Source organism: Notechis scutatus, chromosome 1, assembly GCF_049901735.1.
Source record: "Notechis scutatus isolate UNSWTSFEM ecotype Mainland chromosome 1, rNotScu1.2, whole genome shotgun sequence".
NCBI lineage: Eukaryota > Metazoa > Chordata > Lepidosauria > Squamata > Elapidae > Notechis > Notechis scutatus.
The window spans coordinates 268,368,760-268,393,654 of NC_142009.1; the positions used below are offsets into that span (position 1 = coordinate 268,368,760).

The following is a 24,895-nucleotide window of genomic DNA, read 5'->3' on the forward strand; positions in this document are numbered from 1 at the left end:
CAGTATACAGGTCCTTGATGGAAGGCAGGTGGGTAGTTGTTTTTAATGCAGTCCTAATTATTCTCTGAAGTCTGTGTCTGTCCTGTTGCAGAACCAAACCAAACAGTTATAGAGGTGCAGATGACAGACTCAATAATTCCACTGTCGAACTGTATCAGCAGCTCCTTGGGCAGTTTGAGCTTTCTGAGTTGGCGCAGAAAGAACATTTTTTGTTGTGCTTTATTGTGCTTTTTTGATGACGTTTTTGATGTTACGTGTCCATTTTAGGTCTTGTGACATGATAGAACCTAGAAATTTGAAGGTCTCTACAGTTGATACTGTGTTGCCTAGTATTGTAAGAGGTGGTAGTTATGGGAGGGTTTCTTCTAACGTCTATCACCATTTCTACGGTTTTGAGTGTGTTCAGTTCCAGATTGTTCCAGTTACACCACAAGGCAAGTTGTACAACCTCCTGTCTGTATGCATATTCGTCGTTGTCTCGAATGAGACAAATCACTGTTGTATCATCTGCAAACTTCAGTATTTTAACAGATGGATTGTTTGTGATGCAGTCATTGGTATATAGGGAGAAGAGAAGTGGAGAAAGCACACAGCCTTGAGGGGGGGCTGTGCTAATTGTACAGGAATCAGATGTGATTCTGCCTAGATTCATCTGCTGCTTCCTGTCTATTAGGAAGCTTCTGATCCACTTACAAGCGTGTTCAGGTACTGCTAATTGGTTTAGTTTAGTTAGAAGAATGTCTGGAATGATGATATTGAATGCTGAACTGAAGTCTTTTGATATTTTGATAGTCCCAATGCAGTGTACTATTTGAAATTTCATTATGAACAATATCCTACCAAGGTCTATATATTTTTTTGAATGAAGGAATCTTGGGATTCTTTTTAAAAAAATTCTTTGAATGTCCTTGTCAAAATAGACTCAATATTATTCCAGTCTTGCAGATGAAGAACTGGGACTGTAGTATAGCATGTCATAATAAAGTATAGCCCTAATCTTCCTATAGAGTCGGTTCCCTGATCTGGTCTAGTGTGTAGGGCTGATAGTGATTTACCTAAGGCTGGAGAATAACTGAAATTCCTTTGTAACTCATTTTCTCTGCATATTTCAGAGCGTTGCTTTGTTCATATTTAACCCTAAGACCTGATAGGTTTTGTTTGTTTATCCTTAGCCAGTTGTGTGATTCCAACCAACTGTGGCTTGTTCATAGACCATAATTACACTAATGGCAATTTTCCAAGATGCGGGAGTCAAGTCAGATATTCTAGCTTAGATATTCTTCTCCACTTCAAGGATGAGCAAGTGGAACAGGGGGGTTGTGTATTAACAATTGAAACATGAGCTGTATGGCTCTTAAAGTTTGGTTTGTAGATTTAATCTTCTGGTAGAATAAATGGGAGTGTTGAATGTCCTTCCTTGAGAATGAGCAAATGGGGGTTCAAACCATTCCAGTTCAATAGTGGGAACGGTCAGTTTTGTCTTCTCCACCTTAATATTTCCTCATTGGGAGATTAATGTGGAAGATAACACATCTGTTAAAGATGTGACAATGGTAGAAATGAAATGTCTGCTGGTAAATCCTTGGGAGAAGAGCAGGACAAGACTTTGGGAGTCTCTGTTTTGTAGCAATTGTGAAAACCGAATGACCACCCACACTCAGCCAGCAGTCCTGGTCCTCCAAGCAGTTCCTCTTCCTAGATCCAATACTCAGCAGCTGTCTTTTGCACCATGTTGCTGGACAACTGGATTTCATGTCTGACTGGCTGGCTAGCTGATGTGCCATCAGGTCTTTAGTGGCTTTTAGGGACCATGTACATAGATTTTCCCCAAGACAATCTGTCCCCAACCTAGCTCTTCAGAGACCTCCAATGGTGTATCTATTGCTATTGTCATTTAGTCCATTGGCCTTGCAGCTGATCATCCTCTTCTCTTTCCTTATACATCTTCTAGCATTACAACCGTCTCCAAAGAGTTAGGTTTACACATAACATGTCCAAAGTAGAAGTCCATGGAGATTCTCAGTCATCCAGGTCATGGTTGTCTCAAAGGTGCTTTTTCAAGAGGCAATTGGACTTTCTGCTTTTTCTTTGAAGACATTTCATTTCTCATCCAAGAAGCTTCTTCAACTGACCGGGTGGTAGGGAATGGAAGGATTTATACTCCTTGCAGACAGATGGTCATTTGCATTCTTTTAGCAAGTCATTAAGGCCACCTGGAGATTTATCTGTGTCTTCAGGGTCACCTGAATGGTGCAAATGGGTGTGGAGCCTTCTTGGAACTGTTGAAAGGACTGTGTTATAGATTGGAGATAGATGATGTCGTATCCCTCCTCCTCTGTTGAGACAGGGCTGTTCAATTTTGCAAATGCATGCAAAGAATGCAAATGACCAGCTGTCTGCAAGGAGTATAAATCCTTCCATTCCCCACCATCCAGTCAGAGCTGAAGAAGCTTCTTGGACAAGAAGCGAAATGTCTTCAAAGAAAAACCAGAAAGTCCGGTTGCCTCTTGCAAAAGCATCTTTGGGATGTCCAAAGTAGATTAATTTCAATCTGGTTATTTGTGCCTCAAGTGAAAACTATGGCTAGATTTGCTCCATGATCCATCAGTTGGTTTCCTTGGCTGGGCATGATCAGGGGTGGGATTCTACCAGTTCGGACCAGTTCTATAGAACCAGTTGTTACGATTCTGTGCAGTTCGGAGAACAAGCAAATCACGCCAATGGCTGGACCCTCCCCTCCCCTCCCCTCCCCTCGGATTTCTGCTTTCTAGCTCATCTAAATCGCTGTTGTACTGCTTTGCCTTTGCCCAGGAGGCTTCCCTGAGGCCCAGTCAGGGGTGGAATTCAGGGGGTTGGTGGGTGGGGGAGAAGTGGCCTGAGAGCAGAGCTGAACCTTCCTTAGGACTGAAGCCTCTATTTTTCTGTGCAGACTCAGGCAGCAGATTGCAGAAAGTAGATCTATATATAAATTCTATATATAAATTCAATATATATAAATTCAATATTTACATAAATATTTACATACAAGCCACACCCACCCAGTCACATGACCACCAAGCCACACCCACAAATTAGGCCATGCCCACAGAACCGGTTGTTAAGAAATTTGAATCCCACCCCTGGGATATTTAGATAGATAGATGATAGATAGATAGATAGATAGATAGATAGATAGATAGATAGATAGATAGATAGATAGATAGATAGATAGATTCTTTTATTGACCAAGTATGATTGGACACACAAGGAATTTGTCTTGGTGTAAATGCTTTCAGTATACATAAAAGAAAAGATACATTCCTCAAGAGTCAAGAATCATCAGGTACAACACTTCATAATAGTTATAGGGTACAATAAGCAATCAAATCATACTAGGAAACAGTCAATATAGTCACTAGTGGGAGGGGATGGGCAATAAGGAGTGATGAGAAGATTAATAGTAATAGTAATGCAGCCTTTGTAAATAGTTTCAGGGGTCTTCAACATTCAAAGGCACCCTCTTTTTGTATTGTTTCTTCCAAGTCCAACTTTAGCTTCCATAGAGTGTCCCAAAGGTGTTTTTTTCAGGAGGCAACTGGACTTTGTTGTTGTTTTTAAGACGTTTCGCTTCTCATCCAAGAAGCTTCTTCAGCTCGTTTTCAGCAAGAAGCTTCTTCGGAGCTGAAGAAACTTCTCGGATGAGAAGCGAAACGTCTTCAAATTTAAAAACAAAAACAAAACCAAGGAAGTCCCGTTGCCTCCTAAAAAAAGCACTTTGGGGACAACCACGACCTGGAGGATTGAGAATCTCTACAGACTTTGCATAGAGTGCAGTCAGGAAAACCGTTGCCCGCCCTTTTCGGATTTTGGCCGACCTGTCCTGGATCGTGTGTGTGGGGGAGGTATCCCTTGAGCCCCAAACCTCCTTGCTTCCTTTCAGGCTTCCCTTCTCCTATCGTTGGTCTGGCAAGGGTTAAGAACCCGTTTCCGCGTGTCTCTAAGGTGACACTGCAATCTTGGGTAGCGTGAACACAACGACGCCCCCCCACAACCTTTTTTTTTTTTTTTTTCCCGCCTGCCTCTTTTGGTCTCCGGAGCTGTAGGATCCGTTGCTCCAGCTCTTCCGCTGAGGTAACCTGGACTCGGGAGCCGAGCGTTTCGACGGCAGCCGCCAAGCCACCTGCACTCGCCTCTTGCCCCACCGCCGGCAGAGGAGACGCGGCAGTTTTTTTTGTTTTTTGCTTTTTTCCTCGCTTCGGGTCTTCCTCAGGTTTCTTCTTCTCCTCCGCGCCTCCCATCCCAATTCCTTCCCGGACTAAAACTTCAGCCTCCCCTTTACGTTTCTTCTTCCAGAACGCCAGAGACGAACTGGGCGCTTCTTCCACCTTAACTGAACTTTTCTGGATTTCACTCACACACACACACACTCATACACACACTCACACTCACACACACACACACACCCGCCCGCAACTTGGATTCCAGAAAGAGTGGAGTCCAAGAAGACGGGGAGGTTCTGCGCTTTCTTCCCCCGAAAGGCTGCCACAAGTCGGGCTGCTTGCTTCCCTCCTGGGGAAAATAAAATAAAATAAAAATAAAAATCCGATCCACCTGCGTCCAAAGCGTCCGAGATCAACCGGAGACCCCACCCCCACCCCCAACGCCCCCCCCCCCACCCGAGCGAGCCGGCTGAGGCGGTAGAAACCCGAGCGCAAAAAGAGCCGCTCGGAGAGAATGGCTGAAGCGCCCCGGAATCGGAGCGGCTGGGATGCTGCTGAAGCCGGCGCGGCGGCAGCCGGAGAGATCAAAACACCCCTGCGCAGGCTCGCCAGAGACGAATGGAGGGTCCTGGGAGCTGGGAAATCTCTGCCTTCAAGTCTGGGGCCCACCTTGAAACCCTCCGAAGCTGCGGCAGGTCCGTCCTCGGGGATGGACGACCAATTCCTGCACTTAGCTATCAAGAAGCAGGTCTCCTACAGGTAAGCTAGCTGCGTAGTGATCGGAGTCGGTCCTAACGTTAAAAGAGGCCCTCCTTCCGTCCTTCCTTCCTATGAAGAGTTTACATCTCAATGCTCCTGGGCTTTTCCTGAAATAAATCCCGTTGATCTCATATAGCTCAGCTGCCATTTAATCTTACACACAGAGAGAGGGGGGTTGGTGGTGTCCTTGAATACACTCGATTTCAGAGTAGCTAATAAATTCTACCGGTTGGCTAAATCAAGATGATAACCTCCAGCCATACAATCTGTCCCTTAGTTTTGTGTCAAGCATCTCTTCCACGCTTAAGTCATAAAAAGGATAGTAAAACTTCTGGAGTTTTAGAAAAAAATGGGAAACTGGGGATACAGTGAGGTAGGGAGGATGGAGGTTGACTGAACAAGCGGAAACCACCTGCAGCCACTCGTGTCCAGTCTGGATTTTACATACAGCTAAACGCAGAGCTTTTGACTCTTGGGTGATAAGGCTGCTGGCGCTGATTGGTGTCTGAGCCAGGGATTGCCCTGTGTTCGTATTTGTCTCATCTCCAGCAAAGCACTTTATTTCTTGGCCCAGCATAGGGAACTCTTGATGAGTTTACAGTTTTTATGTAAAATGTTGACACAACTAATATGCAACTTAGATTGTAGAAAACCTACCTGCACATTTTATACCAAGATAGTGAAGGGAAGTGATCAAGTGAGAAGAGCCCGAAGTGTGATGTGAAGTCTAGAGAAATGAAACAGCCTTATTTCTCCCGATATAAACTAATCCGTTCGTGTGACTTTCAGATCTGCATCTTGAGTTTCTGCAGGTGAAAATGTGAACCCTGTTTGAGAGTCACTCAAACAGTCACTGTTTGAGAGTCACTGTATTCCTCATCGGGAAAACTAAAAAGAACGCCAAGGTTCTTTGCTTTACTGTGATTAAAAAATATGCACACATACTTACACTTAAACAACTTAAATCTACTTCAAAAAGAGTGGTACTTTTTTTTTTCATCTTGCATTGCACTACCAACTCTCTTTGGTTATTATCATATAGCTATTTTAGCTATTAATAACTTCCAATTTGGCTGGGGAGATTGATCAAGAGAGATCAATTCTCTGTTCTGAAAATCTGGTCTGGTTGTACATTTTACACAGAAAATAAGATTGCTGTACTGACATTGGAATCTCCTACGGGGCAGATTTCCCTTATAGAATTGAATTCTTTTTTGGCTGTGTGATTCGACACACAAGGAATTTGTCTTTGATGCATAAAAAAATATATTCATCAAGAATCATAAGATACAATACTTAGTGATAGTCATAGGATACTAAATAAGCAATTAAATCATACTAGGAAACTAAATAAAACAGTATAAATCATAAAGATACAACCAAAAGGTTATAGTCTTAAGAGATAAGTAATAGGAAGGATGAGAAGAAGAATAGTAATACATTCTTAGTAAATAGTTTTATTCCTTCATTTAGCAAAGGCACACGCATTTTGAACGCAGATCTGATTTTTTGCAGAGCATTCGCTTAGACATCAGACCAATCTGAGTCTTTTCTATAGATAGGATAAATGCTAAGGTAACTGAGGCATTTGACCAGCATTCTTGAAAATTGCCTTCCGATTTTCAGGATGTTCAGCAAAAGCCATTTGTTCAGCCAGGCTTTTATTAACTTGGCATTTTAATTAGCTGCTGCCCTGTTTCAGTTTTTTTTGGGGTGGTGGTGGATGGTATTTAATTGTTTAGATTGTTTAAACACTGATTAATGTGCTTTGAATGTTGCTGTCCAGCTAAGATTTATATTCTATCAATAAATGCATTTGAGCCACGTTACACTCAGAAACATGCCAGTTGTGCAAAGAGTGTTGAGAAGCTTCAGCTAGGCTCCCTATGCCCATGTCTGTATTGGGCCCCCTAAAAGAACTGCTATTCTGAGGGCTGGTTTAAGATGCTTAGATTAAAGCAATAAAAGAACAAGGGAGCTGTGATCCTTCGTAGAAATCTGGGACAGATCCCCTGGTCATTAACCCTCATTAATCAGCCTGAAACAACCCTTTCGGAATAGGCAGTTGCACAGAGGAAAATATTTTAAAACCAGGGAGAGATGAAATGCCATAAAATCCTGCCCATAAGAAAATTGCTAACGGAGACTCTGAAGCTGTTAAAGGCATTCTAGCCTGACTATTATGCAGAACAATATATTACCAAGGATTAATACAAAAAAAGAGTAGGCTTATTTTTCATAGCATTGTCACAGGCTACATATTCTGAATACATCAGCTGATGATGATTATTATTATTATTCAAAATCCTCTGGAAGAGAGGCGCAGTACAATACACACTATAGTCTATGGAGATTCTCAATCATCCAGGTCAGGGTTGTCCCAGAGGTCCTTTTTTCAAGAGGCAGCTGGACTTTCTGGTTTTGTTTTTTTCTTTGAAGACGTTTCGCTTCTCATCCAAGAAGCTTCCTCAGCTCTGACTGGATGGTGGGGAAGGGAAAGAAAAACCAGAAAGTCCAGTTGCCTCTTGAAAAAAGCACCTTTGGGAATATAAACTATAGGATTGGTTCCAGAGTCTTATTTGTATTGTTGGACACTGGTTTCCTCTTCTTTTTTTCCCCTCTCTGGTCAAAGATTCTTTTAATGTCCTTCTGCCCACATCATTACACCCTTGGTTTGCTCTGATCTGGATTGGTAACAGTGTGTCTGCTTGTAACCCAGAAAACATCTAACATGCTGATATCGTCCATGCCTTGCCATTTCTAGTTATAATTAATGCAGCGATAGCTGTTGAGAGTGACTCACCGAGTTGTCAGTCAGGACAAAGTGCTCAAACTTTGTTTCTTAAGCATTTAATAAATACAACCCCCCCTTTTTTTTCTATATTGCAAAAAAGATGTACAATATCTGGGGATGCTAAGCCCTATTTATAATACTCTAAGAATACAGTGTGTTGGTCCATGGTGGGGTATCTATTATTGACAAAACCTGTATGTTAATACATGGGAAACAATCACCTTTCAAACTAGAATATAGGAAAGCTTGGCATTTTTGTCAATATCTGACCTACAATCAGATGAGGAAAATGAAACAAAGAGACAAGATAATAAACATCATCAAGATGATGTCTGTGAGCTAGACTTTTGGTGTACTTCCTGTGTGCAGCTATCAGAAAAATCAGGTCCCATAGAAAAATATATGCAGAATGAGGACAAATTACAATATGCTGGAATCTTCATTTGAGTTTATAATGACAAGTTGCTTCATTCTTCAAAGCCCTGCTCCCAAGATACAATCCAGTCACAATCTCTCCCACTGAGTAGACACAGAGGTAGTTCTGCATAGCAGGGGGCTATATTTACAGTCCTCCCAGCTATTCCAGGTAGCTATCACTTCCTGATGGATATTATTATTGTTCCAATCCAGTCCAGAAAACATTCATCGAAGGACAGTAGGCTACCATATCATGGGCAAATTGGGAGTGGGAGTGGGATAGGGTGAGGGGGATTTTGGTCAATTCAGACCAATTTGTGTTCACATTTTACCCTCCCTCTCATGTGGCTAAAGGGAGTGGGGGAAAAACAGCACAACTTCCCTTTTCATATAGCCCATCTAGACTTAATGTTGAGCACTGGGAAAGTAAGGATTAATAAACTTCAAGTTCAACAAATCTTATTATTCAAAACCAACCCCTACCTGAACCTAGTTAAGCATGTTGTAAGAATTCCCTAAGTACATTGTTGTGGTCCCATCCTTGAATGCAACCATCATCAGATTCTTAACCGGTTCTTATCAGGATGCCCACAGTCCTTCCTGTTCAATAGTTATTTACTCATCAGCTGAACATTTACTCTATATATACTATAGTGGAATGTAGGAATGACCTTGGGAGTCAGGGAAAGTCACAGCCAGGGAAAAGCAGGATATGAGGCATCTTAGTTTACAGAAAGAACATAGGCATGGCAAACATTTCTGATGAGAACGTCTAGGCATGCTTTCTGCCTGGACAACCTCACATATATACATATTTTACAACATACATTAATGTATCAGCTTAGATACAAATTTAGAAATAATTACTGTAAACAGAAATGTAGCAATAAGATTCAATTACCTTGCTGCCAAAACAATGCCTCTGGCCAAGTGATTGTACCGTTAACTCTTTTTGCAGTACAGCTGATACATCTTAATGAGCAACTCCAAGGCCTCTCACTTTATAATTAAGCAAGGATTGGACCAGATAACTTTTTAGTTAGATTATTCTTTGTAAAAGTTGGAAGGCTATGCACTCGATTTTACTCTCCCCTAAGTTCTGGGTTGGACTAATCTATGATTAATTCAATGTATTTTGAAATGTTTAGATTTCTTACAAACATTACAGGTAGTCCTCAACTTATGACTGGTTGCTTAACAGCCATTCGAAGTTCCAGTGACCTACATGAAGGGTACTTATGACCTGTATTTGAAGGACTGATGGTTGCCCCTCCCCCCAATCACATCATTGTATGTTGGGGGCCTGGCAACATTTATAGCTATTTATAAATATTTATAGCTATTTGCAGTGACCACATTTTATGACAGCCAAAAGCGGGCATTTATTTCTGATTTTTGGCAAAACCACCACCGCAGCAAACAATTGGTTCACTTAATGATTGTGGCATTCATTAATATATTCATAGGCACAACTATAACTATAGATGTTCCCATGTACAAGAAATGCTTGTTTAATGACCATTCATTTAGAGACTCCACCGAATGAATGGTAGTTAGGCCCAGTTCCTGAAATAACAGCTGTTGCATGGAATTAATATTTGGGCACTTGGCAACCCACCCACATTTACAACTCCAGGGTGCATGTCAACTCCTCTCACCTATCTCCAGGGGTGGGATTCTACCAGTTCGGACCAGTTCAGCTGAACCCCTTGCTCCGAAAATCAGCTGGCAGCAAACTGGTTCGTTGCGACTATCATGTGGGCCCATCCACCCACCCCTGTGCTTTACCTACCTATATCTTGTCAGCTGATTAGCCTGGCACAGCGGATTGCCTCTTCTCAGCTGTGTTACTCAAGTGCTGCACACGTGCACAAAGTGACAATCACTGAACCGGTTGTTAAAACTGGAGAATTCCACTCCTGCCTATCTCCCACATCTCTGCCCTTCTGGCCACCATGTCCTCTGGTGTCCCTGCCACCCCATAACTCTGCACGCCACCCTACACCTCCACTGCCCTGCACTCAGAGGTGGTATTCAGCGGGTTCTGACCAGTTCTGGAGAACCGGTAGCGGAAATTTTGAGTAGTTCGGAGAACCCGCAAATCCCACCTCTGACTGGCCCCGCCCCCATCTGTTCTCTGCCTCCCTGGTCCCAGCTGATTGGCTGGAAAGCAGGTTAGTGGAGTGGGGAGGGAATGGGATTTTGCAGTAATCTTCCCCTGCCATGCCCACCAAGCAACGCCATGCCCACCAAGCCACACCCCCAGAACCAGTAGTAAAAAAAATTGAATCCCACCACTGCCTGCACTCCACTGTGCGTATGGGTTTCCTGTCAAATGCCATGACTGAGGGAGAACAATTTGAAATAAGCTTTTTCTAGAAGAAAGGACAATACTTGTTGAGCCTCTGTCTGTCCCACCCTCACGTATTCCTGTTCTGCATCACCAGCTAGCAAAAGGGGTGGATGGCACAAGCTTTTTACATAAAGGCTTTAAAAAGAACACCTTTGATACATAAAGTTGATGGAATTAAATGTTTCTTCCAGAAATAGACAGACTGTGGTGTGTGGAGGTGTTTCAGGCGGGTGGAGTGTGGGTTGAATGCACAATTTAGCACTTCTAGAACCAAAGCTCTTAGTAAGAGTAGATTTGCAAGGTTTATTGGCATCAACCTTTGCAGAAACTGCTGTGTTTGAACGAAGAAGGTTTCATGTTTGTGTCCCTGGTTTCAGAAGTAATTATTTTTGGGATTTGTGGAAGGTAGTTAGAACTGAATCTGGACTAAGGCTTCTCAGTCCAATTCCATGTTCCTTTATATTACATTTTAAAAAATATATGCCATTCTTTTAAACAAAGCTTTATCAAGGCCCCCTTTTTCTTACATATTACAGGATTGTCATTTATCTTCACATTACAAAATTAGAAGCATAGATTAGGGGTTGCAGTGGGTGGATTTCATAAAACTAAAGAAAGTTGAACAGAAATTCAATTATAGTAACACCTGACCTCTTACTTTTTATTATGTCAGCTTAAATATTGATCTAAAATTAAATATATTAGAGAGCAAAAAGAGATTTAATTGAGATATCCCTTTGTTTTTTTTCCTTTTTAATTCATTTGGTGGATTTTTTCCCCATATAATGGTAGGCAGCACATTAATGGTATCCAGGAAAGACTATAAGATAATGTCACATAATTGTCTTTTGCAACTGCAAACTTTCCAGCTGTCTCAGTTTACAGTTCCTAAAATTGTATGCATGACCTTGAACTGAGAATTATACAAAATAATTCAACATATCTAGTAGCTATCATGTTGGAGCTGATCCAACAATTTTGAAATGCTAAGCCATGGATAAAATGTTGGGAAACCAGTATCAGAGTCAAAATGCATAACCTCAAAACAAGCTGCACTTCTATACCTAAATACCAACTGAATTAATATGATTTTACATTTTAATAGAAATCATAGGACTGTGCTGTTAACTTGTGTTATTTTGTCTGTTTTATGACATCGTTGGAGTAGGATTCTTGCTGTTCCACTCCCACTTTATTATTTTATTATTCTTTAATAAATTTTACAGCTATGTTTGCTCTGCCTCTCGTGTATTTTTTATGCGTTTTCCTGATTTGTTATTTTTTGTAATGTTATGTTCCTACAGTGAAAGCTCTTTTATAAGGACTTGGCAGCTAAAAACTGAAAAAAGAAATAATCTTGTAAAAGGAGATGTTCTGTTACATGGTCAAATCAAACCACCAAACCTCCCCTGGCAGTATGAAAGCTGAACCCACAAACTTCCCAAATGAACAGAAACAGATTTCTCTCCCTTTCATCATATGTACGTAACTAAAACCCTTTCCTTATTCTTTTATAACCTTCTATCATATTTAGGGTCGGTCACCTAAAACATTTTCCTGTCTAAGGTAGGCATTCTTTCCCATCAGTCAAGACACACAGTGTTCCAGGCTAATGAAAATTTTATTACAGTATAAGAGAATATCTCATTAATAGCAGTTATAATTCACAATCAATTATTTATTCTGTGACATGCAAAATCAACTGCTTAGGCAAACTCTTATTGTGCCTAATGTTATTCTTTTCTAGCTTATTCATCATCTCTCCTTAATTTTTCTGCAGTTTTCTTTTTTAACACAAGTTTTTTTAAAAAACAAACTTCTTTTTACTTTCTTTTCCTTGTTCCTTGGCATTTATACTCATCATTTTATTCTCCATTTCTTTCCGTGAATTGTTTTCCTTTTCCTATCCATCTTCCTTTCCCTTTCTTTTTACCCTATCCTATTTCTTTTCTTTTTCTTCCCTTCTCCTTCCTTCCTGCCTTTCTGCCTTCCTATCTTGCCTTGCCTTATTTTCCATCTCCCTTTCCCTTAAATCAATGCTTTCCAGATCATTACTCTATAGTATCCATCTTTCAAAACTAGCTCTGAAAATGCTCCTGAACATCAGTTGCTTGAATCTCACTTTTGAATTAAACACACACACGCATACCATTCACAAGGTGAAATAATAGTAATGAGAGGATATTTTCTGCACTTTGGTCCTCTCAAAATCTCCCCTTCTATTTTTCTATGCATAGAAAAGAAGTTTAATAGCCTGGGAGAAAAAGTGCTAAATTTATAGTCTCAGAAGGCTGCTTTCATTTAAAATTAAAAAAAAAAAAACAGCAGGGAAAATCACTATATGTAAAATGTGGTTTGGCCCTTAGCTATGAAGAACATGAAGTAGAAATAAACAGAAGAATACATTGTGAGCCAATGTATGGTGCCTTTTCCAGATCACTGAATAATCATAGCCAGGAGCAATCACTCTTCATGAACTTTAGTGCCCTATGGGCAGAATGGACAATATAAAGTGTAATTATGTGGTTGGAAGCATCCTTGGAATTTATTTTAATTTTTACTATTATTACTGTTGTTATCATTATTGTTATCATCATCATTATTATTACATTTAGCAACAGATCAGGAAACAGTAAGAAGATTTTTCTCTTCGCATTTCAACTACATTTTCAGCACCATCCATCATTTAAATCCATCATTTAAAAGAGGGCAATGACTTATTTGCTGCAGTTCTACAAGACAGGATTACATCTACAAGAGGCTATACGTACTGTATAGATGGCAAGAGCAGCTCAATCATTCATTCAATCAATCATTTGACCAACCAAATTTATGTTACAACCATAGACCAGAATAAGAGAACCAATTCCTTAGAGATGGAGTGAGTTCTCCCTGGCTAGAAGTTTTCAAGCAAAGATGGAATAGCTATCTGTTGCAAGAGCTGCTTTGTGTCCATATTTCCTACATTGGGCTGGTCTTGATTTGTAAAACTCTCTCCAACACTTGGGCTTTTAGGAATTAATGGGAGTCCTTATTTTTTTCCTGAAAGATCATAAAGACAATACTCGCCCTTCTCAACACATGCCTATATTAGTCTTATTTATATACTAGAAAGTTCACTTGTGCAACCAGAGCAGCTCCTTAGCTCCCCAAAACCTGCATAATAACAGAATCCCATTTGTGTTTTTTGGACTCCAGCAACTCTACCACCAACGCTGCCTCAGTTTCTCTCAAACCGGCAACAAGCCCTCCCTGAACCATCTGGAATCCATCCTTACTGAGTCCAATTCCTTTTCCAGACTTATGGAAATGTTTAGGATTCAGTTATTCTCCAGAGCTGGTGTTTTTCCAGTGCAGACAGCTTGCTACTTCATTTTAGCATCTGTTAGCTATGCATCTCTTACAATATGATCCTGAATACATTTTCTTGAATTCAGTGAAAAACATTTTTCTTGCTTTAAGGTGTGTGGACATGCTGGCTGGGGAATTCTGGAAGTTGAAATTCACATAGCTTAAAGTTGCCAAGGTTGAGAAACACAGATCTAATCTTACACATTCAATTTATCTGTCAATTATTTGCTGCGAAGATCCCCCTGAAGTACAGTGAAAGCTGTGATTATGGAGACCTCGTGTTCTGACCTTGTCATGTGTGAGCACATGGAAGGGAAGAAGAGGTGTGATATTAGTTGTGATCTGCCTTGTTGTGAGATACTTTTAAACTGGTTAACTAACCCTAAATCAATTTACAATGTGACATAGCTATTTTTAAAATCACAAAGCACAATAATATGGCTATCTCTCCTATCAGAAGACATCCACTATTCATTTGAAAGGATATCCAATGCCACTTCTGTTTAAAAACAAAGAATTACATAAACAAAACACGGAGGACTTGAAGTTATCCATTGTAGCAGCTACTATCTGGAAAATGGCATTAAAATCTAATATGAATTATAATTATTTCTATATTTCAGCTAGGTATAAATTAACTTATGCATATTTTGAATATTAAAATACTCTATATGGTTTTCTTTTGATCACTTTTTGTTTGTTTGTTTTTCCAGTGCATGTCTTCTTTTTTGAGAATGGGAAAATGCTGTCCTAATTTACAAGAAAGACCACAGGTTTAACCAGATAAAATTTCTGAAAACTGGGCAAAAAAAAAAAAAATCTTCCACATCCAAAACCAAATCAAAATAAAACTCTTACTCCAAACTCAAAAAAATCTGCCAACTGTATTAAATTGGAAGAAACCATATTTACAAACCACAATGTATTTCTATTTCTCATTTTGGATATTGTTTGCTATCACATTGTGCTTTCTTTCATATTCAATGGGTTTTTGTTAAGTCGTGTCCGACCCCATGGACAACGTCCGACCCCATGGACAACGTTCCTCCAGGCCTTCCTGTCCTCTACCATCCTCTGGAGTCCATTTAAGCTCACGCCTACTGCTTCAGTGACTCCATCCAGCCACCTCATTCTCTGCTGTCCCCTTCTTCTTTTGCTCTCAATCATTCCCAGCATTAGGCTCTTCTCCAGTGAGTCCTTCCTTCTCATTAGGTGGCCAGAGTATTTGAGTTTCATCTTCAGGATCTGGCCTTCTAAAGAGCAGTCAAGGATTTATTTATTCAATGGCTTACAGATTTTTAAATTCTCTGAGGATGGTATGCTACCAATGACAAAGAGATAGAAAGCCTTTTCTTTTTATTGCTGTGCTTATTAGTCCCAAGGCTGTGTTGATGCTGTTATATGTATTTGTACTTTTCTGTTATTGATTGGTTCAGCATATTTTTGTGTAGGTATGACCAGGATGTGGTGCTTCTGCTGGGACCAACCTCTGCTGCTAGGCGCTCTTTGTGTGCTTCTGGAGTCCCATTTTGACCACAGTGAAACTTATGCCATTTTATTTATGGACTGCGAGATGAGCTGCAAAAGCACATTGCCTGAGTCCCAGATGGGTAGCCAAGTGGAGCAGAGTAGATGCTTTATGGGTATAAGCTGATGAATAGTTTCTCTAACGCATCCTTTCCTCTGAATCTATCAGCCCTTTAAATCATTTTAATCAGGCTTCCTAGTGCTGTCCCAGGAATACTAGAGGTTCTTAGCCTGGTGTGCTCTGCCCAATTGAGTTACACCAAACATAAAAGTCTTTGTGAAGCTTTATTCTGTACAGAATAATTGATGCTTGGGAATAGATTCCAAATCAAGCATGTTCCCCACTAAAATCTGAGCTCCTTTTATACAGTACAGGACAAGTTCCCTTAAAGGAATATACAGTCATAAATCACTTACTGCCTTTTCACTCTAATCCATGGAAAATGCCCCATTATCCTGACAGTTTTCTCAGGTTTCATGTCCTGTTGGTTTAACAATTTCCTTGCCATTTTTAATTTTCATTTATTTTTACTACTTATCACCTTTTATAACTCCGAGGGACGTGGTAGCCTGAAGGTGAAGATGCTCACCTCCCACTTAGGAGGCTGAGAATTCAATCCTAGGCAGCGGACAAACATTTCTTTATCAGAGCGCAAAGAGAAAATATCTGCTGTAAACTCCATGTGGGTGACAGGAAGGGCATCCAGCTAGTAAACGCTCAGATCTATTCAGTCTCTCCTGACTCCATCCTGATACAAGGATCATAGAGTCATAAAAAGAAAAAAAAGTCACCTTTTATAACTCTAATCTACAATTTGTTGTTGTTTCCCTGAGATTGGTGTGCTGTCCCCTCTCTTTCTTTCGGGCAAACTGGCTGTATCAAACTTGAAGAAATATCCTGTCTTAAATGTAGAAGAATAGGCTCTCTTATCATTTCCCACTGTCCCTTTCCCATGGAGTCAGACATTTCAGGTGATAACAGAACAGAATAACAGAGTTGGAACTCAGAAGTCTTCTAGTCCAGTGGTTGCCGTGAGAAAATTTTGGTGGTCCTCAGAGAAATGTCACCCCCAAAGCACCCCCCAAAGCAATTAATCCAGGTTGCTCTGGGAATACAAGGCTTGTATTGCTTGCATTGAGAACAATATGAGGTAGTGAGCGAGGGGGGGAAAGGCAGAGGGGAGGAACTTGCCCCATGTGTCTGGCCTGGCCACTGAGCTGCTTTTTTCTGCTTCTTTCTTCTTCTGCTTTTGGCTGCACGCAAGGAAAGCAGCAAAAGTCTTTCTTTCTCTCCCCCAAACTCTGCCAGAAATGAGTTTTTGGGACCCTGCAAAGCATCCTTCTCCAAGAGTTTGCACTGGCAAAGACTCATTTCTGGTGGAGTTTGGGGGACAGGAAGAAAGACTTCTGCTGCTTCTGCTGCTTTCCTTGCATGAAGCCAAAAGTCTCTCTCCCCCTGAGAATGGAACTGGAGACGGTATCCTGCGACCCCAAATAAAGAATGATCGATCAGTAGGAAAACGTGGTGAGGAATTTTCCTGCAGACTTTTTGGGGGATTTTCCCAGGGTCTCTGGTCCACGGGATTTAAAATTATGACTTTGGTGGTCCCTGAGGTCCAAAAGGTTGGCGACCCCTGTTCTAGTCTAACTCCTTGCTCAGGCAGGAAACCCTATACCAGTGATGGCTAACCTTTTCCACGTCGCGTGCCTGTACCCTTGATGCAATGTGCGTGCAACCTCCCCATCCCCCTGTGCCATGCAGCTCTGTGCATGCGCACATGACTCCTCCCATGTGTGCCCTGCCCCGAGTATGCGCATACATCTCCCGCGTGTGCATCTCCCCCCATGCATGTGCGGCAGATACCCGACAACCAGCTGGCTGGTGCAGTGGGGCTCTTCTGGGTGACCTCTCACTTGCCAGTAGAAATTTCCGGCATGGGTGCCATAGGTTCGCCATCACCGCCCTACGCCATTTCAGACAATTGGTTGTTCCATCTCTTCTTAAAAACTTTGAGTGTTGGAGCATTCACAACTTCTGGAGGCAAGTTATTCCATAGATTAATTGTTCTAACTATCAGGAAATTTCTCCTTAGATTTGGGTAGCTTCTCTCTTTGATTAGTTTCCATCCATTGGTTCTTGTCCTGCCTTCAGGTGCTTTGGAAAATAAGTTATAACTCCCTCTTCTTTGTGGCAGCCCCTGGTGATGATTATTGTAAGCCCAGAAAGTAGTTTGGATCATGTTTAAAAGGTAAAGATGAAGGTTCCCCTCACATATACGTGTTGGTCGTTTCCGGCTCTAATAAAAAAAGAGTTCAGTACCATTAGTCTAGCATCTGTCTTCTGAAGCAGACAGGACTTCAAGCTGGTGGTTATCAAAGATGAATATTAAATACAACAGCAGCTAGCTATCCCAAAGCATACAGTGAGAACTAGAAAGGAAAATAGGGATAGCAGTATAGCAGTAACTGTGAGAGGGATCTTGGAGTCTTAGTGGACAACCAGCTAAATATGAGCCAGCAGTGTGCAGCAGCAGCCAAAAAAGCTAATGCAATCCTAAGTTGTATTAACAGAGAGATACAGTCAAGATCAAGGGAAGTACTAATACCACTCTATAAAGCCTTAGTAAGACCACACCTAGATTACTGCATCCAGTTTTGTTTTCACCACATTATAAAAAAGATGTTGAGACACTAGAAAAAGTACAGAGAAGAGCAACCAGGATGATTAGGGGACTGGAGGCTAAAACATACAACGAACGGTTGCAGGAACTGGGCTTGGCTAGTCTGGTAAAGAGAAGGACCAGGGGAGACATGATAGCGGTCTTCCAATATTTGAGGGGCTGCCACAGAGAGGAAGGGGCCAAGCTATTTTCTAAAGTGCCTGTAGGCCAGACAAGGAATAATAGATGGAAACTGAACAAGGAGAGATTTAACCTGGAAATAAGGAGAAACTTTCTGACAGTGAAAACAATCAACCAATGGAACAGCTTGCCCTCGGAAGTTGTGGGAGCGCCATCACTTGAGACTTTCAAGAAGAGATTGGACTGTCATTTTTCAGAAATGGTGTAGGGTCTCCCGCTTGGGTGGGGGGGTTGGACTAGATGACCTACAAGGTCCCTTCCAACTCTGATTATCTGTTATCTGATTTTAGCCAGCCAAAGCTAGGAAGCCAAGATGTCAGTCATTTCCAAAGATAAACATCTGATGAGCCAGATGTCCCAGATACTGAGTTATTTTTCATCAACTCCTCCATTTCATGTATGGTTCTGCTGATGTCAGCCAGAGAGTTATTAATATATGTGCAATAGTGAGTATGCGGAATGGCACATACAGCCCCCTTAGCAGCAAAAACAGTGTCTAAAGCTTGCCTATCTGGAAGTACCATCTGATAAATTCGTGCCTGCTCCTCATTTAGATCCATTAGTGCTGTGATGGTTCTGTTGAACATGCTAAATATGTTTCCTATTGCTAAAATAGTTCTGTAATTTAATGTGACATACATAGAGGGTATTAGTCCTCGGCCAATGGTTTTTCCTATTTGGATACCATGAGATGAGTTTATTAGGACAAAATGTCTATGGAGGTTCTCAATCATCCAGGTCATGGCTGTCCCCAAGGTGATTTTCCAAAAGGCATCTGGGATTTCTTGGGGCTGTTTCTTCTGAAATCAATCTTCGATCCCTATACTTCCTGGACGTATTATGATAATATCAGGTATCAGCTTGACACTTGGTACCACAAAACCCCAAGTGCCTTTGCCATACCACTCAGAAGGTAGAATTTTTAAGGCTTGTCACCTACCGAAGAATCACAGTCCTGGATAACCAAGTCCCCGGAAAGGCTTTTAAATGATGCCAATTTGGACAGCTTAATGGGCTAATTCACAAAGTAAAAACATGATATGTGCTACATAGGTTCCTTTAATACAGTTTATTCCACATGGGGCAAGAAACATTTCACAGCACACAGATAGTAAGAGTTGTACAACCTTTATAATGAACAATGTCATATCTCTTTTAGGATGACGTTACCTGTTAACCCTAACCTTAGATAAATCCCAACACAGGTGGGCTTTTTGGTTGCTAGATTGCTTTTTTGGGTAAGAAAAGCATAATCCTGCTTTAGCTATCCAACGAGTCCCCAGAGCCAACACAATCTGGTTGTAATAGTTGCCTCAGGGCAGCTTTTCTATGCAAGTGGCATTTTGGATATAGTTCTCTGATAATCCTGTGTAGGGTAAGTATGAGCCATTCCTAATTGTTAAGTGACTGTTTTCCCATTCCTTACCAAGGGGTATATCTTCTATCTAACACCATCCCCTTTCCAGATTCTGGTAGAAGAGGTATACATATCTAAAATCAGTATTTTTAGTCATGTTTGCCATTTCCTCAACAGTTCTGAATAACTTTTTTCCTTCCAGGCTCCTAAATTTAAAATCTACATTGAAGTCCCTATGGTTGTTAATATTGCCAACTTTATCCAGAGGCTCTCCATAGAATCTTTATATTTTGATCTTTTTTTTTATTTAAATAAAAACATCATACCTTCTACAGAACAGTCCAATCCTGGATAATACTCTGTGGTGGGTGGATGGTGAGTGGAATTCTTCTGAGGTAGTAGTATTCTTCACCTTGGTGTAGTGGATCCATGGCTTGGTCCCATCAAGTTTCAACACTGTATGGCTAATGAGCAATACCTGGTAGGAGCCCCTCAACGTAGGTTGCAGGGGGGTCATTTTTCCAGGATTTAAGGTACACTTGATCACTAGGCTCAAAGGAATGAATGTTCATATTAAGTAGTAGATATTGGTTTTGCTGTACATACCTGTGAAGAGAAGGTAAAACAGCAGACAAATGAACCAAATACTGTGTCAAGCCCGAAATTGACGTAAGTGTAGCCATTTTAGTTAGGCTCAGTATATATTATTTTTCTTGCTTTCTCTGTGGCAGTCATGGGGTGGGGGAAGGGTTTCAGGCTTGCCACATTCCTAAGGGGGGAGGAGTGGAGATCGAGGGAGTTGTTTAGGCCAGGTATTCTTCCCGTGGGAAACGAGCTGTCCTTGCTAGGGCCCCTTGAGGTGGAGATTAATGACATCAAGCAATGTTAAATACGTCTATTGGAGAATGTGACTTTTGGGAGTTGTTTCTAACTAAAAATATTGTGGGGTAATTCCAGGTTGTGTCAGATCTGGAATTACCATGGACTTTGCCAATTTGATGCTTTCCTAAATAAAAGAAATCTTTTTGAAACTTTTGGACTTTGTACTTTTCTTTTTAAATGGATTTCATCACTTGGGAACCTGACATTATTCTGGATCTGAGACAAGCTGGAATAATTATGTTTAACTATTAACATAGTTTAACTATGTTTCCAATTAAGGGTGGGGGGAGCATCCCCATCCCCAGCTGATACTTACTGATGCTTTCCAAACAATGAGATTTACTTTTGGGAGAGGTGAAAAGTAAGTATGATCCAAGGAAAATCACAGTGGCACAGTATTAGGTGGAAATATGGAGGTATTCTCAGTATTTGAGCTTTGCTAAAGGTAGTTCAGCTTACTATAGTTCCAACAGGACCTGCAGCAAGGGAATTTGGCAACTTAGGGAAAGTATATATTACCTCAGACTCAAAGAGAAATGGGGAAAATTTGGGAGTTTTGAGAAGGAATGTAATAGCCTTGGTTTCCAGGTCAGTGCTTCTTCTGCCCACTTTTAACAGGTTTTGTGTAGAGGGGTCCTTGTTGCTCTCTGAACTAGGCTGTTTTCTTGCAGACATTTCATTACCCAAATTAGGTAACATCATCTGTGCACTGATGATGTTACCTAGTCATGAAACATCTGCAAGAAAACGACCAAGCTCAGAGAGCACCAAGGATCCTTCATTTCTATCCTGAGCTACAAATATTCTTCTTTAATAAGTTTTGTGTAGATCAAGAAGAGTTTGACATACAATAGAAATATGTATAGCATTATCAGTCTTGTTAGTTTTATGTCACTAGCGCTCATTATAGTTTACTTTTATTTCCTATGAGGAGTTGCTCTGCACAAGTTGATGTTGAGCGGAGGAAAGTGCTGTATAATATGGTATGTTACAATGCAACACTTTGGATTTGAAATCAAACCATTTTTGGTAGGGTGTGAGGTCACCTATGTAGTGCTTGTCTACAACTCTTCAAACAAAATGCATCTTTTCCTGGTATTGCATAGAAGCTGCTTTAATAAGTTTCAGACTGTACTAGATTCATAATCCTGCACACTTGAAGCACCTTTTAGCATATGATTCATAATCCTGCACACTTGAAGCACCTTTTAGCATATGATTCCAAAGAGTTGCTCACCCCAAGAGTACAGTATATGCAGAAATGCCCCACTATATCACGCTGCTTGACACAAAGCACAAGACAGTGTTTTCTTACTTGAAAACTCAAGAGAGCCAGGCTAGTTAAACCAGATGCAGAGCAGCCCACGTGGAACACGTAGTTCTGACCTTCAAGGGAGCAGAAAGGCCAGGTGGCGGCTTCTGGTGCCCTTTCTACACTTGCCTTCATCTGTTGTGTGAGGAGGCAACTCCCTCACCCTTCCTGATGGTAGGGCCAATGCAGTTCTGCCAGGAAGCTTTCCTGAGCCCACTTGCAGACAGTTTTGTTTGCTGAATGATTTGAGGTAGTCGCCCCCGTGTTTTTCATCTCCTCCTCCGACAGATGGTTTTCACTTGCTAATGCTTCCTTCTTCCTTTGGCTCCATGAGGCTTTTTGAAGAGACTGAACGCATGGAGAAACCAACACATGGTGCACATCACTGTTCTGCTCTCTTCCTGCCAATTCCACCTCTTCATTCAGCTAGTTGCCCTTTGCTTAGTAGTATGCTCTCTTACCTTGCATATGGCTGTGCTTTCTCCTCCCAGCTGGTGGGCACTGTTTCTTCCATGTAGCATTTGAAGGTATATAACTGAGCAAAGGAACAATCTGGCTATTACATTTTAATTACTGGCTGCAATTTGGTGCTGGGTTGATCGGGGAGGTTTGGTACAAAAATCTTCAGATTGCCTGGGTAAATGAGATGAGACATTCTGAAATATGTGCCTGCTGACTTGGTTGTCTGGTTGTTGTCTAGCTGGCAGAGGTAGTATTCAGCAGGTTCTGACCAGTTCTGGAGAACTGGTAGTGGAAATTTTGAGTAGTTCGGAGAACCGGCAAATATCACCTCTGACTGGCCCCACCCCCATCTATTCTCTGCCTCCCGAGTCCCAGCTGATTGGCTGGGTCTTCTTTTGTTGCGCTGCACAGGAGAATGGAGCTGGAAAGCAGGTTAGTGGGGTAGGGAGGAAATGGGATTTTGCAGTAACCTTCCCCTGAAGTGGGGAGGGAATGGAGATTTTACAGTATCCTTCCCCTGCCATGCCCACCAAGCCATGCCCACCAAGCCACACCACGCCCACCAAGCCATGCCCACAGAATCGGTAGTAAAAAAAAAAATTATTTTTTTTTGTAAATTTTATTTGAGTTTTCACAAAGAGAAAAAAAAATACAAATGAAACATCTTTTTTGAAAGCAGCATAATCCCGGGTTACATTTCTTCCTACAGACACAAATTCCGGTTCATGCTCATTTTTATATTCTATTTCACATCTTATTACTATTTTACATTTTCTGCACAGCTTCTCCCCTCTTTTAATTTTCTCAATTTTATTTTAATTATCTCATCTCAATTCAAATAATTGTATTTATATTTTTTGTCTGTCCTGTTTGAATTATCTATTATCTTTTCTCATTAAACAAAATTTCTCCTGTAGTTACTGATTGGAGTATGACGCCTTTATATCTTTTCCCTAAAGTTGTAACATTCAATATAATACATAATTTCCATTCGGATTCTGCTTGGTACATTCTTAAAATACACACTGTATTCTTAAAAAAAGAAAAAAATTATAAATGTATATAATTAAAACAACATTCCATTCCAATTCAATTCTATCATTAATATTAATATTCATTAAAGTCTTAACATCTTTAACATTACTTTTCAATTAAATATCATACTTCTATGGGGACAATTATAAGCTTTCCATAGTTAATTCCCCCCCCCTTCACTTATATTTTATAAAACATTAACTAATTAAAATGTTCCCGTTCCTTGCTAATTCAATTTTCTCATTTATTTTATTTCACTTATTTTATTCACAAACATTTCACTAAATTACACTAACTATTTTATCCCTCCTTTTAATCATACGTTGTTTCCAATTTTCTAAAGTTATTTCTATTACTAATATAACAATACAATCTTATGTACCTTTACAGAATCCCTTTTCAGTTAGATTTTCACCCATTATCTCTAAATAGGTCCTGTTTCTCTATATCTTGCTCCGGTCCTTTGTAATTTCTTTTCCTTTCCTTGTTCCCTCTCTTCTTCTCTCTCCCCTTTTTACCCCCTTGTCTCTCTACCTCTATTTCTCTCTTCTGTTGCTTCCCTTTTCTGTTGCTTTCCAGTATTATACTTATTTTTCGAATTATTTTTCTTTTCTTTGGTTGTTTTTTTAAGTCTTAAATTCTCCATTCTCTTTCCCCCCTCTGCTTTTTCTTCCCCACATAGAATTACCTGTTCATTAAAGATGGCTTCTTCTTTGTCCCAGTCTTCTTGTTTTGCAATCTTTTCTTCTTGTTTTTCATAGTTCCAAATCTCCATTTCTAAGAATTGAAAAACGAAGCCAAAAGAACCCTTCCCTTCTTGTGCATCTTCTTTGTACTTTTTAAGTTCCATTTTCAATTCATCCAGAAGTGGTGCCATGGTACTATACATTTTTAAACAACCACCCGATTGATTTTAGTCATTCAAATATAATAACCAAAAATCCAAAGATCACCAAATAATCCAAATACACGCAAGCTGTTTATTTTTTGCTCTTTTTTTTCACTTTCTCTTCCTGGGGTTACTATTTAGTTGCAAAGTTTCAGTTAAAATGTATCTTTTAGAAGTCTTGTTGAAGTTTTACTTTAGATTCTTTTTAATTCCAGGCAGTCTCCTCCCTCTTCCAGATCCTGCCCTTGTTCTTTTTCTCTCCCTTCCTGCTTATGAAAAAGAAAGTTTTTAATGTCCAGAAATCTTTATTATCCCTTTGGCATTTTGTTTTATTTTCAACTTAATTGCCTATTGATGTCAAAGTGGATTTTTCCAATTTCTTATTTATATCTCTTAGTTGTCAGTATAGGGAAGGACAGAGAAGAAAACAAAAAGGCGAACCTTTCCCTTTTCACTTTCCTTCGCTGTTTCCGACTCTTCTTTGGGAGCGATGTTATTTTTTGTAAGTTTAAATTCCAGGGTACCTTGGTTGTTGCTTTTACAATTTAACCCGGTAAGCCAAAACTTTCACTTCTTATCTTTCTCCTGCACGTTCTTTTCCGGTTGAGTTCTTCTTTGTGGTGGCCATTTCTGACCACCGCTGCAACCGCCTTCGGGAAAGGGAGTAATGGCCAGCTGAGGAGAAGAGATGCGGCTC

At 40.5% G+C, this 24,895-nt stretch overlaps 1 protein-coding gene across 1 annotated transcript in view; it reads left to right on the forward strand.

The window, feature by feature from the left end:
* Nucleotides 1-4,800: 4,800 nt before the first annotated feature.
* DGKZ (diacylglycerol kinase zeta) overlaps nucleotides 4,801-24,895 on the forward strand; it is a 171,468-nt gene continuing 151,373 nt past the window's right edge. The window contains exon 1 of the mRNA XM_087951313.1: nucleotides 4,801-4,958. Coding sequence (XP_087807439.1) covers nucleotides 4,909-4,958 — 50 coding nt within the window. The 5' untranslated portion in view covers nucleotides 4,801-4,908. The remainder of the gene's footprint in view (nucleotides 4,959-24,895) is intronic.